Source organism: Haliaeetus leucocephalus, unplaced genomic scaffold (genome assembly GCF_000737465.1).
Source record: "Haliaeetus leucocephalus isolate CR32 unplaced genomic scaffold, Haliaeetus_leucocephalus-4.0 Scaffold51, whole genome shotgun sequence".
NCBI classification, from domain to species: Eukaryota; Metazoa; Chordata; class Aves; order Accipitriformes; family Accipitridae; genus Haliaeetus; species Haliaeetus leucocephalus.
Genome location: NW_010972487.1, coordinates 2,824,569 through 2,843,873, shown reverse-complemented (window position 1 = coordinate 2,843,873; position 19,305 = coordinate 2,824,569). Strand labels below are relative to the sequence as shown.

The window sequence follows — 19,305 nt, the reverse complement described above, 5'->3', positions numbered from 1 at the left end:
AATCCACAGTAAGATCTGGGGAAAGCAAGTGCCTTAATCCCTGCAAACCCAGTGATAAAGTTGTTACTGCCTGCCTGCATATATACCTCATGGACCATTCATCTGGGCATCAGATGAACCAGTCAGGATAGCAGAAGACTCCCTAAAACAAAGCACAGAATGATCTTTCCCTTGTGTTTCCCCTTAAATTCCAGCAAGTAGTACAGGAAATCCTGAATTTATCTGAGAGAAACTGCAAAGACCTACTTTTTCAGATTGTACTTGCTTTCATGTGTGTTTATCTTCTATCTACTGCACCATCAAGACTACTGAAAAATAAGACAAATCACTTCCTGGTCTAAGTTTATGGTGTGTTCCCACCCCTCAGTTTAACTGGTTAGGCTCAGCAGAACAAATTTTGATTTAACTCCTAGGAAGGCCCAAGACCCACCTCCCACAAGCAACTTGTGTTTTGTCACTCACTAGACATCTGCATCAGCGAAGGACATTGGGGTGCAAATATGATGCATCTGGGTAAATGCGAGAGTCAGCTCTTAAAGCTGGAGTTCAGAGAGATCTCTTTCATTCATCCATGGGAGAAGGCCTCATTATAATTGTTCAAGCCTGACTGGATTACATCACTTTCCCCCTCATTTCACTCCCTCCCCGCTTGCCTCCCTCCTTTTATTTACACCCCTTGTTCAGCGGCAGCGTTGAGCGGGGGCTGCCTTAATGATGCATGCTGATCACTTCATTCCCCGTTGCCCTCCCCATCACCTCCCCCAGTGCTTTGAAGTGTGCTCAGGTCTCAGGCTCCAGTTCAAAGGTCACTTTGTTTATTTATGCAAAGCTGGCTCATCTGTGAAATGGGGCTTTCAAGGCCTCTGACATCAAAGACTCCAAAGCTGGTCCCATCAAGTCAGAGCAGGGACAGGCCTTGCATTATAACAAATTAAAGCAACTTTCTGAATCACAGAGAAATATTACGGCTAGATTTTTGCTTCAAAAATTGGGCCGTCGTTTTGGCTCGTGGTTGGATGCTCAGCACATAGTATTGGCCTGAAAACCAGTCATACCCATTCGGCTAAAACATGAAGCCATCATGGAGAGTCTGTGGGTAAATAAAATTTGATCCTGGCTCAGTAACAGTCTGTGAATATTTCCCATTGGTTTCTCTTAGAGACGGACCGTTATGCAGACTTTTCCATTTGTTTTAACTTTTAAGAGGGAATGGAACACTTCTGCTATGGTAATAAACAGTAACTATACCCCGCTTGTGTGGCACTCTTTGTCCCATAGGATCCCCAAAGAGCTTTGTTAATTGATGGAGTTACATACAGAAATCCCTTTTCTGCAGAAATCCAGCCTGCTTTGGGACGGGTGGTAGACCAAAAAGACACATGACGGGCAGTATGTGTAGAGCATTGTCCCTTCTGCGGTGAGAAAGGGCAATTTGGCCCATGACATCAGCACTGATGATCAGGGTCTCATACACTCAGACATGTCAAGTCTCATGCAAAACCAATCCCATGACTGCCCCTTTAAGCCCCACCACACACTTCCCCAGCACCATGCCAGCATCTCAGTCCTGTGGCATCTCCGACCTAGAAGCCAGCTTGGAACGAGATCCTGAAGCAGGAGAGACGCAATGGCCAGAGAGCAGCTGGGCATCACGCCATCAGGCTGACATTCCTGAACAACGGGCTGATGCTTCTGGATCCAACCTGACCCCATCTTGTATGGCCAGGTGCAGTATTTGGAGGGGAAGGAGCTACACGAGTTTGTCCCATGTCTCCAAGCCTATCACCTGACATGATGCCAGAGCTTTCCACTTCAGGTTTCTCAACCAGCCAGCATGATTTGTATCACCGTGGAACCAAATTGTACAGTGAGGACACCTAAATCATGTATATGTTTTCTTAGCCTCAGATACTCGTGACATAAAATTAGTCAGTGATTATTTTTCAAGGCAGGTTTTCCACTTCGTCTTCCAACTGGCTGCTCTCCTAAGCCCATGATACTGTCCAAGAAGTCCAGTACAGGATGACCTTCCAATATAGGTCACAGAAAAGGGAGCTTGTAGGAAACTTCAGCAGCTCATCCTTCTTAGCACTGCCTCTTGCGGTAATCTGCTGGCAGCAAAGCTAGCAATGCTGCATAGCTGGTCTCTTCTGCCCTTTGGCTGCAGGCTGATTTTTTTTGTATGTACTTATCACCCTGACCTGCCTGCCTCTGTGGGAGGTGACAAGAGCATGAGTAAGCAATCGGCTTATTAGGTCATTTTTGAATATAGCTAAGACTCATGTGATTTCTGCTACTAACTCATCGTTTTATATGCTGGTCATACATTTCTGAATGTGACTCATTTTTTCAGGTCCACTCTCTGCCTAATAAGAATATTGCCAGGACAGTTGCATTTGTAAAGCTTGGGGTGAAATGCAAACAGTGGGTCTTCAGATCTGGCAGTATTAATCAGATCTTTCAGAACTTGCTTCAGATTGAAGGTTTGGGCTGAACCAGATGACTCTGAACTTCCAGCAAATTTGGATTTGCTTTCAGTGTCACAGATCCCTCCCTAGGAGTGAGCAGGCTGACCAAAGAGTGTCTGTGGTACAGAGAGATATCCATCCTTGCTAGCACAGGGTCTAGAACAAACTGCAAAAGTGTTTCCCTACCCTAAGAAACCACTTGATATTAAAATTAAAATAAATAAGAAAGTTCTTCAAAACAGGGAGAGACAGATGCTTTCCATGCAGCCACAGTACTAACTTTGGATGGGGCAGGTGGAAGTCAAATCTTGGTGATATCTGAATTAGACAGGGGTCTTCCATCCTAAGGGTGTTCCTGAGATATCTATCTCCTACAGGACAGTTCCACTTTATATAATAATAATTTCTTTTTTGGCCCTCTGAGACCACAGTCCAGAGCTTAAGACACTCACCCAATGTGCAAGAGAGGAGGTTCAAATCCCTCTCTGAATGCAGCAGAAGAGGGACTTGACTCTGGGTCACTCACATCCCAGGTTAACACTTTGTTGTTATATCACTGGCTATTCTGCTGCCTCACTCACACTTTTAAGCTTGACCAGAGATTACTGGGCTTCAGGGCGTCTTCCCAAAATGAGCTTTGCTGAATTTCATCCAATTTCTGGATCCGTGAATCAGCTTTTTTCTACAGTTCTCAAGCGTGAGTTCATTCAGATACAGTCACGCTAAAGGTAGGAGCCCAATTCACTGCATATTGCAGCTGGGAGACTGCTGAACATCCCTTACCCAGTGTGCAGCTCTGGGGATGGGAAGGAGTAGTTTTGCTCTACATGAATTTCCATGTTGATGACAGTTTGCCCCCCTCCCCGAAACTCTGCTGTGTGTTGTTGTTAACGTTACCACATTCCTAACAAATGTGAAACGAGTTCCAGTGGATCTAAACCAACATGCCTAAATGCATGCAGTTATTTTTTTCAATCTTCCTCCCCCGCCAAATTATCTATATCATAGGCTCAGCATGGTGGCATTAGTTATCCTGATCTCTTCCCCCCAAAATGATTTTTTCTGGGCTTGGTAGGTTACTCCGCAGGTTTGCGATTTGGCAGGATAACAACCGAAGAAGCATCTTCAAAGGATCAAACAGATTCAGAGCAATTTTACTTACATCAAAAGCTTGGCAGCATGTCAAGAGGTGTTGAGAACGCCAGTCAGTCCTTGTGTGTAGGCAGGAGGAGCACACATGGACTGACATACTGTAACATGAGGCAGGAGGCAAGGGAGGATATACTCCTCTTTGTACATCAAGCTGAGTAGGATTAAGATATAATTGACAGAACATCGCCACTTAAATGTCTTAACCACTTTTAAAATATTCGGCAGTTAACAATGGGCAGGAATCCTACATCTCTGACCACAGTTTTTCTTTCTTCTCTGTTACCCAATACATTTTTCTAATTGTGCCTAGGGATTTACTAAGTTCTCTGTCAGAGAGTATCCAAGATTTCATTTGTACCACTACTGATATTTATATGAAAAATTGTACAAGTGCCAGAAGATAATCGATTCAGTATTTTGACTGAAAGGAGACAATCTGTCATATGCAAGCCATCATATATAATGGGTATATTTGTATTCCCTGCATTCAGTTTGCCAAGATTGTAAAAATATATTTGCAAAATGCAGCACATGGATTACTCGCCTCCTCTGTAACACAGGCTGTGGGCCAGCCTCGACGGAGCCCAGAGGGTACATTTGCACTCACGACACTGCGCGAGACTTGATGTTTCCTGAGCGGGACTGTGTTTCCCACTGGTTCCCTGTGGTTTGGGCTGGGAGCTGGCTGGGGCACCCGGGAAAGCCTCTGGGTTTCCAGCGATGGATGGAGTGTGAAAGGGAGGTGGGAAGGGGCAGTCAGCTGGAGTGAGCTGCTGAAGTAAGAGCACGGCATGCTGCTGCCCTGAAAGTTTTCTTTTCCCCTCAAAGTGACAGCTGTACATACCTCCAGGGCAAACTGTGCCGAAGTAACCGCAAGGAGAAGAGAAGAATCTGTCAGGGGTGAGGGGGGACAGACCCATATGGCATTGCAGCCGCTCTGCTTAAGGAACAGTGGCAAACGAGAGCGGAGCATGTGTCGGCATAAAATGCCCCATGCTGAAGAGACGGGATGATTTTCTAAAATAGCGGAAACTGGGGTGAGGATGGGGTTAAACATACATTCTTCTCGCACAAAGACTGCACACAAGTTTAGGCACTAAACACTGTTTAAGCACAACCCAGCTTCTAAAACAACTGTAAGCAGCAGTTCTACTATTTGTACATTTTCTGGGGGGCATGCTCATGTATAAGCTGAGATAAGTTTTTCCCCTCTGCCACAGAGATTACAGAAAGAAATTTCCTCTCTTTTGCTCATGAGACCTTTTTCTTATGGGTTTTAGGAGTTGGGCATTGGAGGGATTCATTCCTTAGGTCAGATGTTTCCACTTCTCTTGATTTTTATTTTTTTTTAAACACCATTGCAGAGCAGTTCCTTATTGAGGTGAACTTATTCCCAGCCTTCACCTGACCTCTCTCTGAAAATAAAACTTCACACACTTCAGTGCACTTTAGCTAGGAGCTGAGTAACTCTTGATCAAGATCTTCACCTCAAATCCAGCTGCCGTATGGGGCTGTGCCACCTGTAGAGCACAGAAGTAGCCTTGGAAGAGCCATACTTTACTGTGCCATCACCCATAGGTGCCCAAAGTCCCTCAGGTGGACCTCCCTCCTGGTGTGATGCACTGCCGTAAGAGGATGCTCTGAGCTGAGCGCTTGTGCAATAGATCTTGGGCTGTTACTAGAGGAGGAAAAAAATTCACATCTGGGCGCTGCAGAGGTGTGAGGCCACCAGCATCACCCAGGTTGCAGAAGGAGGCTCAGGGCATTCTCCTGCTCCCTCAGCCCACAGGGAGACCTTGGAGGTGGCCATATCACAGCAGCAATTTGAGGTGGCAGTTGCTGGAGGAGGGGGTTTCGCCTTCTGGTGATTTCTATTTCTCCTGGTGGTACAGGGCACAGAGCTGAGACCTTGATGCTGCTCTGTGGTAGAGGTATAGACAACTAGAGTAATAAGGGACAAAGTGGTGTGCTGTCAATACAGGTGGATGGGTGGTCTTAATTAAAAAAAAAAAACAACAAACACAAACAGCTTTTCAACTCAATATTGCTTCCAGCCATAGCTTTGCATTCAGCATCCCTTGAGGGCTCATTTGACCCCAGACCTACTTGCTTTCCTGATTTTGTGTGGAAGCTGAAAGGCAAGTTAGTGGCCCAAATTCCACTGCTTGTGCTCTGTGTGACTGATCACATAAGTCTTCCCCCACCTCCTAGGTTTAATTATCTGTAATTTTGATTTATACCTTTATTTGCATAGAAGGTACAACAGATCAGCTCCTCCTAGGGAACAGCAACCTGTAAACATAAACAAAGAGGCTTTTGTCGGCTATAAATGGAAACATTGATTAATCTCCCATTGCTTTGGTAGCCTGCCGAAAAGCTCATAAAGCAGCAAACTAAATTGTTCATTAAACTGGCCAGGCTGTAAGTGCCAGGATGTGGATGCCAAATGTATGCTGAGTGTGTTTCAGCTGTATGGTGCCTCCAGGAGGAAATGCAAACTCTTGTTATCGTACTGCTGCGCTGCAGGAGACCTTCTTAACATCTTCCCTTTCCTTTCTTTTGCAGATGATGCCAGTTTAGGAAAGGATAGCCATGTACCTGAAGGCTCCAATGGAGAATATGAAGATCATTCTGGGAAGCAATGGGGTAAGGAGCAGTGTATGTTTTTTTGGTTTTCCTCAGTTCTTGGTTCAGTGCTGTTCACGCAGCACGTTTCTCAGTTGCTGACGGAAAGGAAAGGCAGAGCGACTGGAGTGAGTTCTCCCTACAGATGGTCAAATAATAAACAGAATGTCAGCTGAACATGTCAGTGTGAATGGATCCCATCCAAGGGTCCTTCTGCAAAATGCAGCCCGTGGTCCGGTCTAGGGCCCCCTGCCATATACCCCAGCATGGTTCTCCCTTGCATTTGTTTTTCTGGGCAGTGACTTTCTTTTGCATGTGCAGCTATTATAGCTTTCATAGACTCTCTATAAAAGGCATATTGACTTTTACAGCAATATTTCCAAAAGCTTTCGGTGCCAACATAACACTGCTCCCACTGAGGGCAAATGGGAGGTCTGACTTCACTTCGGGAGAATTAGCATTAGGCCAAAACTGAGTATTTTTTAAGCTTACCCTCTCTTTTAGACACCTGCATGAACTTCTCTAAGCCCTGGACTGTTCAAGCATAGGATTTTGATGCTGTTGCAGAGCTTTGGGGAACTGCTAAAATCTCACTTGGAACAGGTTCTGAATCACCGCAAGACTTGCCGGTCCAAAGTTTGGTCCAAGCACTCCTTGAAGGACAATAAGTTGTCAGGCTGATGCCAAACATCTTTTGGCCATTACTGACAGGAGTGCTATGTGAGTTTATGACCTCGAGGGAATGAAGCACAGCATTTCCATTTTGCTCTTGTAGTACATCCCTCCTTTTAATTTTATAATACAGAGATGGCTTTGTACCACATTCGTGGCCAGGGAGTAACCTCATAGCAATGGTAGGGGTGGAACCTGTCAAGCTTTCACCATATGAGTCCCCATCACTTGAGCTGAGGCCAGTTTTCTTCAGGAGCTGACAAACGAGGGATGTGGTGGGATGTGGTGTAGTCCAGGACACACCTGGAGGAGGCAGTGCCGTAATAGCCTTAAATTACAGATTTGTCTGAGACTGAGCTTGCTCTGGGAGAGGAAGGTAACCTCCACTCATTCTGGAAAAGGACAACAACGTTTTGGAGCTAGAGAAAGGGTGCCTTAGATAAAATACAGGTCAGAAGTCCTTCAGGAGGGATTCAGCAGCTAGCAAGAAAAACTGCCATCTCTCCACACTTCATTACCCGGGTGTAGATAGGAGCAGACATTGAATGCCATGGCAGATGTGCTCCTGGTAGAGCTGGTGGATGATGGATCAATACAACAGTAATATTATGAAAAAAGATGTAAGCACTACTAAAATCATTAGGCATTGACAATCTCAGATTGTGCCTTACTCTGTACTGCCCTGGCCCAGTCCTTCTTTGTGCTGCAGAGTTTTCCTGCACCTCTGTTTTCTCCCCTTTCCCTCCCTCCTGTCTCCTCTCCCCAAGCAGGGAAATGGCTGGGGCAGGCCACACACCCCTCCAAGACTTTTCCAGCCAGCCGTGTTCACCAGCAAATTGCTGGTGTGAGCTGGTGTGCAGGGAGGGTCAGTGTACGTCTGCAGGTCTCTGGAGGATGATGGGTGAAGGAGCAGTTCTTTTTTGCAGAGTCCTGGGCCCTAGAGAAGTGGGAGAGGAGAGGTATGGTAAAAAAAAGCTCCACTTTATTTTCCAACTGCCATCATTAAGTGGTATCAATGGGAAGAGGTCCTGCCCCCTCTAAGAGCAGGGAGCTTATGTGGGGAAAGATAGATACCCCCATCCACATCTTCCCACAACTGACTGAGCTCTTATCCAGAGTAATTGAAAGTATTTCAATACTTAGTCGTATCATGACACTTTTTTGTATAAGTATTATGAAAGCTTGAAGTGGTACTGACCATCACTATGTGGAGGTAATTGTGGTGGATCACAGCAGACTACATGTTCTAGCTAACCACCTCACTTCGTATGAGCAACTTCTGACAGGACCCTCTGGGACTAATCCATGCACCTCGAGGTGTCCCACAGGGAGAGGAGACCGCTGAATTCCTTCCCATGTCTTTGTGCCAACAGCCTTCTGTTTCATTTAATTTTCATTAGCTTGAACAAATCTTCATGGTAAACAGCATTTCAGCAAGGAACCCGTACACAACACTGTCTCTTTGTCCCCATCCACTTGTGTTTTCCCTTGCTCTTGTGTGTGGCATAATTTATACTGTACAAATGTGCGGTTCATGTTTATGAAGCAAACGCCAAGTGATGTGGAGAACAAGCATGTGAAGTTTAAATAACACAGAGACACTTTGTAATGGCCTTCGCTGGCACTCCAACAAGCAAAACTTCTGTAAATGGTACAGATTTGGGGACAGACATTTACTAGCACCAACTCAAAAGAGACTTTTTCTGCCTCTCTCTCACACTGCTGCTTCTCCCTCTTTCTCCTTTGTGCTTGCTGGGTCTCTTTTTCTCTCCTCTGTGTGTGTGTCTCTCTCCTTTTTTGTTAACTGGCTTTTCTAAACTTGTCCAATTCAGGCTTTTGTCAAGGAAACATTCAGGACTGTGTAAATGGCATCTGGTTTCAGCATATTGCACACAGCCTGGAGTAGCTTTTGAGACCACATAATCACTTAACCTTCTTTAAACAGAAGAAGAAAGAAAGACAGAAAGAGCCAAAGAAGTTTAGCTTTACCTGTAGTTTAGTATGTATCTGGGCAACAATGTATGAGGATTGAATGCAAAACTCCTAACAGATTCATGGGAGTCGCAGTGGGAGGAAAACCAGAAATGTTATAGTCCTGTTTTTGGGGGAGGAAAGAGAGTTTCTGTCTTGCAATGCCCGTCATGAGCAGGGACACCACCAAGTCCTTCTGAAATATTGCTGTGGAGGCAGCGAAGAGGTAAGGGAAGGTGCGAGCCTAGAGTCACTCACTTGACTGTTCGCTCTGCACGGGCAATGTGACCGTCCTGTCTCCAACCTGCTCTTTCCTATGTTAGTCCCAGCCCAGGAATCCCATCCGGCAAGTATCTACCCCTACCTGGACCTGCAGTTCCTGGTCTCGGAGTAAATTACTGCCATATTAGAGGACAACTGTTTAGACCCATTTCACGGCTGGTTCTTAACCTCTCCATGCACCTTGCAGACATTTACTCAATTTCCACAATGACAGCCCTTATCAGCACGTCTCCCTCGGCTCAGACTTAAACTTCGGCATGTCATTGCTCACAAAGTGCAGCTCTGACAGGGTTAATTGTCTCTCTGGGAGGGTGATTGTTTTTGCTGGGAGGCGGCCTCCTCTTGCAGCAGACCCCCAAGGGAATACCCAGCAATTTACACACCACGACCTGTGGAGTGGGTTAGTATGTCACACTTGCTGCTCAGCTGTCATGGCAAAGACTTTCGGTGTTGGAGTTGCTCCGGTTCATTAGATTACACATGAAAGCCTCTGTACGGAGAGTAAAGCATTTCTGAGCAGGAGTTTGAAATAACATGAAATGGCTGAGACCCAAAATGACAGCCACGGGGGGCAAAGGAAGGCTGTGGAGGCAGATGGTTTCCCCTACAGAAAAGGACTGTCAAGAGAGGGGTATGCCGAAGGGTGTCTTCTTCTGAGAGGGAGGGATGTTGGGCAAGGCTGCAGCGGGATGAGGACTAAGGGATATGTTCACAGTCCTCGGATGGCAATGGCTGCCAGTCCCCAATGCTTGGAGGGAGGAGGTTGCAGACCTCCTCCATCCAGCAAAGGTCCGCTATAATGTACATCCCAGAGCTTCTGGTCCTCAGCCCTGGCAGCAGGGCTGGCTCTCTAGTATAGAGTCCCACCATGCTGTCCTATAGCTAACTTCCCTGATACCTGAAGCACAATGTTCTCAGCTTGCTTTGGTGTGTTATATGCTACAGAGGTTGTGGCTTTCCAGTTGCCATTGGTGAAGGCCAACGGCTGATGGGCATAATCCAACCCAGTGTGCCACAGAGCAGGCTACTCATTACCTATTTCTTTTATTTCCCAAGAAAAAGATCGGGGAGGATTTACCAGGGGAGTGCAAAAATGCAGGGTGACTGCCCTATGGGGCTGAAGAGTAAGATCATGGTAGGCAAGAAACAGGGTTTAAAAGCAGAGGGAGAAACCTGTTGTGGAAACGCTGAATGGACTCAGAGGAGAAACTGACTCTGCCAAAATAAAGAAAGATGACAGGTGAATTTGGCAGGAGTATTTTGGACGTAGGGGGAGAGTGCCAAGTGGGAGTCAGGACTGGTGTTAATCTCAGCAGGAGACTGCAGTTAGAAGTGCCCCTGGACTGGCGTTGCATAATTAAAAGTAACTGTGAGAAATTTGTAATTTCTTTTGAATTCTGCATTGCAGGATACTGTTAGACAAGCTGTTGCCTTGCAACAGATCATGTTCTATTGTTTCAACTGTCTTAAAAGTTTTTACAAAGATCTTTTTCTTTTTATTGATTAGTTAGACCAATTCATTACTTCACAGGAAAACTCTCTGCAATGTCAATAAAGCTACCAGGGTGTAAAGGTGCGACCTCTTTTCCCTCTGGAATTCTGACATATTCTGAATTAAAGTTAGGTGCAGTTGAGGGTGTAAGTTTTAGATTTTGCCAGGTGGGCACCTTGCGTTTCTCTAGTGTTCTTGTTACTGCTGTTAGACATATTGATGATTTCCTTGCTAAGGCAAGGTGACTATCTTAACCCATGATTCTGTCCACCAGCAGCTATTGCTTCAGCTTCTCCATTTTTTGGGGATGGACTGGCATGGGGTATCTTCTAATAACAAACTCAAGGTTTTTTTTATTGGGTCTTTCCATTTGCTTGTTTGCTTCTTCGGGCCTTTCAGCGTGAATGCTTCATAAATTAGTGTTGAATGAATTGCATACATTTAAGTTCAGATCAATGTGCAAAAGTCTGGTACACTTCTAAGGCTTTTCTACATATTGAAAAGATGTTGACTCTTCTTAAGTCCCATTAAAGCCAGTGAGAACTAAGGAGCAAAACATCTTCAGAAAATGAAGCTTCAAGTGACCAGCAAAAGATTGAGAAAATGGTCAGCCTGACAGGAATCTGAGGTTTTGCTTTGGTCTTGGCTAAGGGCTTGCATTTGTGGCATGGAATATGGTAACAATTATAATGTGATTATGTGGCCACATTTTGCCTTCAGCTACAATAGCGTGATTTGGGTATTATTTTGTGAGATTGTCTGACGCAGTTGCCTTATGGACACTGAGAAATTCCAGGTTTGTGCTGTGTAGAAGGCTAATGTGGTGGCCATAGCAGTCCAGTAGACATTCAAATATATCAGGCTGGGTGGTGTCTCCTTTCTAAGGAAATCACTTTGAGCTGATATGAGAGAGAGCGATACACTTGTACGCATGGGGCTGCCGGGTGCATCTCAAGCAGATTTGGCCGTAACATTTGACAGGAGTATCCTTCTTTGCAAGTCCTTTGCTCACCACAGTCAATTTTTCATGCCTTTTGCAGCCCGGCCCAGGTTCACACAACCTGCCAAGATGAGACGGAGAGTGATCGCCCGTCCTGTCGGCAGCTCCATCCGCCTGAAGTGTGTGGCCAGCGGGAACCCGCGGCCTGACATCACGTGGCTGAAGGACAATAAGCCCCTCACGCCCCAAGAGATTGGGGAGAACAAGAAGAAGAAGTGGACGCTGAACCTGAAGAACCTGAAGCCAGAGGACAGCGGGAAATACACCTGCCGAGTGTTTAACAAAGTTGGAGAAATCAATGCAACGTACAAAGTTGAAGTAATCCGTAAGTGCAGCCTCTGGGGTGGAAAGGCAGGGAGGGAGCTTTGAGAATGGGGCTGGCTGAGTAAAGAGAGCATGATGGCAAGTGTGCAGTGCTGATAGCTGGACACAGAAATGGGGAAGTGTTAAAAGCATCAGCAGAAGCAGAGAAAACATTACTGAAACTCTAGAGTAAACCTAACACCTGGGCAAGACAGAGTAGCAACAATGCAATTTATTAGCTGAAATGAGGAGAGATACTTGGGAAAGTCATCTCTACGGGCACCTGCATGGTAAAAGTTCACCATTGCCCAGTTCAATCTTATACTACCAACAGACCCAAATCAAGGACAGACAGAGAACTAACTGAGAAAGCTTTTTCATGTACCATAGAGGAGGTGTGGAAATAATTAGGATGGCCCAGATTACTGTATCAGAGTGATAATAGGGTGAAACCAATCAATTGAAAATTTAGTCTAGATAGCTGTAATAGGAGGCCCACTTCGTTAGAAAAATCTCCCAAGGGAATCAGCAGAAATCTTATGACTAGAGTGATTAACCACACAAGGCTTTAGGGCCAGATTTTAAAAAGCATTTTGCCATCTAAAGGTTCAGGTGGGTACAAATGAGATACTAAAAAGAGAAAAAAATCCCACTAGGGTCCTGTCTGTATCTTTAGATGCCTACATAGCTTTAGAGATTCAACCTTTAGAAGATGAGCTGTGGGGGATTACCCTGCATTGTGGTGGGGTAAATTGCTCTTCTTACTATCTAGCTATTCTGATTCTTGGTCTCTAATCTCCTGTTTCCCCTATTATTACTGAAGATAATTATACTAAAATCCTACCTAAGTCTACCAGAGAAGAGCTCTTATTCTTAAATCATTGTGCTTTGTCTATGACATTGTCATAAGTTGTCATGGAAATGATTACAGAGCAGCCAACTCCAGAAAGTGGAGAAGATGAGGTGAGTGCAAGGAAGATTGAATAGCCTTCATTAATGAGGAGCAAGGGCATGGAGGGCTGTTTCCAGCCACATGGAAAGCATGTTGTTTGTGCATACATTTTAGCATGAGAAAGTTTATCCCAGTGTGAAAGATTGTTCTTAAAGGTAAAGATCTGTTCTCTGATAAGTCCTTTCTCTAGAATCACAGGAATTAAAAGCACATGTGGGGAGCTCTGTTGGGCTCCGAAAGCACAAACCTGCTGGACATCTGGGATTGATAAAGATGCAGCTGTGTGGAGACAGTAAAAACATGTGTTTACACTAAAACCAGGAGCAGAGACAGGGAAATGAATCAAGCCCCATCCTAATGGCAGCTGTGGCATTTTCACTTCATCAAAACCAGACAGCACCAGGAACAAACCTTTTTCTGTGTCCCTGTTTATCTTGGTTTTTATCAACTTAAAGATGTATGTAACCTTTGTTTTCATTAGCTTTTGCTGGCTAGGAGTGAAAACAGTAACCAAAGCTGGAACCAGAGTCAAGGAGATAAGGGCATTAAGCAGTTTTCAGACATCTTTCTATTTTTAACATCATTTTATGGAGCATTATAGGTTTTATTCAATTTCCTCCTTTCTTCCCCCCCCCGAGCCTCCACTCCTAAGTCCTGCTTATCTGAGTCACGGTCTCCCCAGCTGTGATTCCTGCTCATAGTCCCAAGGCAAAGCCTATAGGGACCACTGTGGTATTTTTGTTTCCCAAGCACATCTTTAGAGCCCTCATTATTGAAAGTATCCTGAGTGTTTGAAAGAGGGTCCATTGCTCCTTCCTGTCACCCCAAAGCCAGTGCTGGTGGGAGCTGTTTTGTTACATGCTCAATCCAACAGTGTTCTCCATCAAAAGCAGTTGATGATTGCCAGCAGTTACCACCCACGGTGATACCATAATTTCTCTCTGTACCTAGGGTAGAGGTTTGCAGTACATCCTTGTCTGGAAACTGTGACTGATTTCTCTGATGCTAGCACTAAAAAAAAATCCAAACATTCCTCAGAATGAGGGATATATTTTTCCTTTGACTTTATGTGATGTTGACACAACCTAAGGCTTATGATCATGCTGGAAAGGATGGTCTTGTGAACCTCTTGTGCTTGATTTCCTTTCCTACCATTTTGTTTCATAGAATCATATAATCATTTAGATTGGAAAAGACCTTTAAGATCATCGAGTCCAGCCATCAACCATGCCCACTAAACCATGTCCTGAAGTGCCTTGTCTACGTGCTTTTTGAATACCTCCAGGGATGGTGACTCTACCACTTCCCTGGGCAGCCTGTTTCCTTCATTAGCTGAGACTTGAGGCAAAAAAAATTGTGTGAAAGGAAAGATTTTGTTATTGGCTAAAAAAACAAAAACCTTCTGAGCTCTTCCTCCACAAAAATTTGTTCCGTAGTCTACGATTAGACTGAAGAAAGAAATAATGAAAGCAGGGAGGTGAGGATGAAGTGAAGATCTTCCTCACCAGTAGTGCCTGTGGTCTCATCTCCCTCAGAAGTGGATGACATGACATGGGATGACTTTCAGTAGAGTTTAGTCCCCATGGGCAGCTACCAGGCCCAGCAACAGAGATGACAGAGAGCTCCTGAAGGACTCCCAGACAAAAGATGACACAATATCCACAGACTGCCATTGGTCCATGAAAGAAGGGGCCTTTTCCCAACCAATTTTGTCTGTCTTTAGGGAACATTTGGGAAGACGAAACGAGAAGAAACATGTCTTTCGCCACCCCTCACTGTCCCCATACTGGGGATAGCCACAGTGGTTCTGGTGTGGACTCTCAATAGATATGTACTTGTAAATAACTGGTAAAAAACTGATGTTGTGTCTGAGAATACGTAAGGTTCTGTCATATTCACCTGTAAATTGCACCCTACCAGACATGGTGCTAAGAGACACAGCATCACAGAATCACAGAATGGCTGGGGTTATAACGGACCTCCGGAGGTCATCTGGTCCAACCTCCCCTGCTGAAGGAGGGTTACCTAGATCCATTTGCCCCGGACCATGTCCAGATGGCTTTTGAATATCACCAAGGATGGAGATGCCACAACCTCTCTGGGCAACCTGTGACAGTGCTCAGTCACCCTCACAGTAAAAAAGTGTTTCCTGATGTTTAGATCCTCCTGTGTTTCTGTTTGTGCCCATTGCCTCTGGTCCTGTCACTGGGCACCACTGAAAAAAGTCTGGCTTCATCTTCTTTACACCCTCCCTTCAGATAGTTATAAACATTGATAAGACATCATCAGGGTCAATATCGAGTGAATATTTACAGTGAAATAGTCCACTTCATTTGTATTCCAACCTATACTATTACCCAAATTTAATCCTGAAATGGGTTTTGGACTTTTGGGCTAGTATCAGGCCATTTATCTTCCTCTGGTCAAGACTCAAGAAAGATCACTGCAGCCTCTGACCCTATAGGTCAAGGTACATCATTAAGATCCCATTATTCTGTGATATGGTCCCTGAGACATGGGGATAAGTGGGAGTACAAGGAAGGATGGCCCCTTTTGTCATCTCATAGCTGCAGCGTACAGCAAGGGAATGGGGAAATTCAGTAGTGCAGACTGGATTTACAATACTTGCCAAGGAGCAGAAAGGCCAGGTCTGACTTGTGTGGTGTCAAGTAATACCACCACAAACTGGGTACCCAAATATAAATGCTTCATGAGTGACCTGAGAGAGCAGAAACACAGCAAAGACAGAAAAACCTTCTACAGGAGATTCTTAGGACCTTGTTTACTTATCAGTTAGGAGGGTTGTTCAGTGTACAGAAGAGAGGGCTGAAGAAAATCTTCCAAAATATAAGGTCTAAGAGGGAAAGCAAACTTTTCTCCAGGTGTGATGTACATAGAATAAGTAACTTCCTTGTTAGAAACAGGAAGATTCAGACTGGGCATGAGAAAAGACTTGCTAAGCCTCAGACAATGGAGGAGTTGTCTGGAGAGACTGGAGAGCATCTACCATTAGAGGCTTTGGCAGAGGCTGGGCAAATTTATATCAGGAGAGGTTTGCAGAAATCTCAGCCTGCCTTGGGGCAGGGAGTTGGACTAGACAATTATTTTGCAACCCTCCTACGCCTTTTTCCTATGTTTCTGCAATCACAAATTAATGAGATTGGCAAACACCTTTTTCCATTGAGCTCCCTGTGTTTGTGTGCAGAGAGGACGAGGTCCAAGCCCATCCTGACAGGGACGCACCCTGTCAACACGACGGTAGACTACGGTGGGACCACATCCTTCCAGTGCAAAGTCCGCAGCGATGTCAAACCCGTCATCCAGTGGCTGAAAAGGGTCGAGTATGGCACGGAGAGCAAGTACAACTCAACCATTGACGTCGGGGGACAGAAGTTTGTTGTGCTGCCCACAGGGGAGGTCTGGTCCCGTCCTGATGGTTCCTACTTGAACAAACTGATGATTACTCGAGCCAAGGAAGAGGATGCAGGGATGTACATTTGCCTAGGGGCAAACACCATGGGCTACAGCTTTCGCAGTGCTTTTCTCACAGTCCTGCCAGGTGAGTTATGCCTTTTTTCCCCTCATCTGAACCAACAGTCTGCATCATGGTATTTATTAATACAACTGCTGATGCCTATTGGGCTCCATGGCCCTCTGTGATGCTGTGCTGATTTAGGCTAGCCCAGCTCTGATAAGAATGAATGAGGGAATAAATTAACCCTGATTTAAATCAGCCCCTGCTGAAATCCTTTTGATGATGTTTCCTTTTCTCCCTTCATGGAAGATAATGATTCCAGCAAGGTGAAATAAAATGAATGATCGTCTCCTGTATGGAAGAGGAACTGGGAAAGGATACTGCAGTTGCAGGCAGTACATCACTTCAGTGATAAGGTGCAGGACGTGAGAGGGGAACTGAATAGCAGCACAGTTTGCAACTTTCTCCTTTCTCTTGCTCTTCTTTATATTGCTTTTGCTGGTAAAAGGAAACAATGACACAGGCCCATAAAATAAGAGAAGAATAAAAATTGTCCTTGTCACAAGGAAAGGAAAGGAATGAGTGTGAAAGAGAGAATTATTATTTAGTTAAATTCTTACCCAGTGATTCCCTGGGGACCCTTGTACCAAGCTCGTAGCTGCTTCCTTCTCTCCGCAAGCCTCAGAGCTGGTGGCCACATCCAACTGAGGCTCTATCAAGTGTGTCTGAGACACACCATCCTCGCTTTGTCATTTGCTCCTTTGCCTCCTGACTGGACAGTTCTGCCCTGATAAATATTTTTTATTGAAAAAGGCATTTCTTTATGCCTCATCTTGCTGTGTGAATCTAGCTTCAGATCCACCAGTTTTATGACAAAAATCAATCTAACTGCTTTTTCTTCCCTTCACCACCACAAAGCCAACACAGCTAAGAGTGCAGGAGCTGGAGCCGATAGCAGAACATTTTAGCTGTCAGGTCTAATGGGGCATCTCCAGTCAAGACACCAGTGAAAGACAGAGATCATTAACTCTCCCAGGCTGTTAGGACTGGTTTTCTGTGTGGGTAGTGGGGAAAATCTTATGACTGCTGTAACTAAGGCAGCATGGCTTCTTCTGCTCACTGATTGCCAAAGCTCTGCATCTCAGCAGCCATCGAGAGTCACTAGCTTGAATTTAGATATTGACAGCGGGTTGCCAAGCAAGAGAATGCTCTCGGCGTCTTCTTCTGCATCACTTAGATTTAGGACTAAACTCCAACTAGAAAGTCTGTCAATCCCAAGGCAAAGGCTGCGTGGGTGGTATATAACTCAAAGCCTCTGGGAGTTTCTGAACTATGAGAGTCTGATCCAGCTCCCACTGAAATCAGTGGGAGACTTTCCATTGATTTAAATGGGACTATAATGAGGCCTCATACCAGAACCAGAGCCTGCAGGCCTGTTGTTATTGGCAATGACGGAGAAGGAGAACCCAGCTTGCCCTCAGAGGCAAAGATGTGATTGCAAGGCCATGAGTTAGAAAAACACCATTTTGCTTGTAAACCTACCAGATTTGACATAGACAGCTCCAGAGAACAGCATGGATGAATATAAAACCACTTTTGTTTCTCCCAACCAAAACGAAGACTGTTGTTTTCGTGGTCAGCTGATGGATCAGTTCTCTGATCCTGTCTTGCTTTGAGCAGGGGGCTGGACCAGATGACCTCCAGACTCCCCTTCCAGCCTAAATTTTTCTGTAATTTCCAGTGTTGGTGAATCAAAGTTGTGTCTGTTGAGTTCAACAGAATAGGTCCTTCTGACTTCAAAGAGACCACTTGGTATATATTTAAAATTTCAAACTAGCAGTGGGATTATTTGTCAAGGAGAGAAAAAGACATTAGTGTCTTAAAGAAGTTTGGCTTGAAAGTCAAGTGATGTATGTTTGAACATAACACACTGGGCAATTGGAATAGCATGTGGTTTTCAAAGTTTCTTGAGTGTCTCCCTGCAAGCTGAATTCTGTGCCTAGGTATTTTTCAGGGCTTTGGAAATCCCAGCTGGTAGCTATCTAGATGGGGATTTTGATAGCAAGGATCCTACCCCAGGACTCCTTTTGGGTCTATAAATCAAGAAATCAGACTGAGAAACTGGACTGGCTGCTCAGGGATATACAGGCTGCCAACAGCAAAGAGGGGAAAGGGGAGGTAGGTGTGAAAGATGCTGTCTGAAGCATCTTATCATCTCCTCCAGTAGCTGAATATGCTGCCCTTGGAAAGCCAATGGCAGCTCCAAGGACACTGGTGGAGATTTGCCATATGGAGTTGGACACACTAATGCCGTGTGAACTTTCAGTTCTCCGTGGCTTGAGCGCCAAGGAGGGGACACCAGCTCATGTTTTTCCCATCCTTCAGCCTTCCTCCCAGCCACACAAGAAACTCAAAGACAACCCCTCCAAACCACCACATTCATGCTGCCTGCCATGGCAGAGCACGGCTGAGTAGCTCCAGTATAGCTAGACAGGAATGCTGAAGAGCGTCTTAAGTCCACACAGACACAGCTACACCTAGCAGAGGCAAGTGGGCAACGTGCCATGGCTCTGCACCACCCGATTGTGCCTCCTGGTCTGCTGACATGGAGGTATTACTGACACGTCCCGTGTTGTGTTCTCCAATCTGGGCAGCGAAGCCCACTCCATCGCAGAGTGAGGGTGTTAGGAAACTCTCTCAGGCTGGCTCTAGTGCATCCATTAAAGCTTGGATAAGAAAGTTAAAAAATCCCCCAAAGACTCCTGTCCTGACCCCTAAACCAGAGAAAATGAGTTGCTTTTCCTTCCAGGAGCACTGAAAAGCAAAGCAGTTACCAAACATCATGTGCTGGCTTGATTTCTCCCTTGTTACTTGGTCTGGCAGGGTTGCCAGACAGCCTGTACAAAAGCCAGC

At 45.3% G+C, this 19,305-nt stretch overlaps 1 protein-coding gene across 1 annotated transcript in view; it reads left to right on the top strand.

The window, feature by feature from the left end:
- Nucleotides 1-19,305, top strand: part of FGFRL1 (fibroblast growth factor receptor-like 1) — a 183,881-nt gene that overhangs the window by 162,449 nt on the left and 2,127 nt on the right. Inside the window, exons 4-6 of the mRNA XM_010577951.1 lie at nt 6,186-6,266; nt 11,703-11,987; nt 16,123-16,476. Coding sequence (XP_010576253.1) covers nt 6,186-6,266; nt 11,703-11,987; nt 16,123-16,476 — 720 coding nt within the window. The remainder of the gene's footprint in view (nt 1-6,185; nt 6,267-11,702; nt 11,988-16,122; nt 16,477-19,305) is intronic.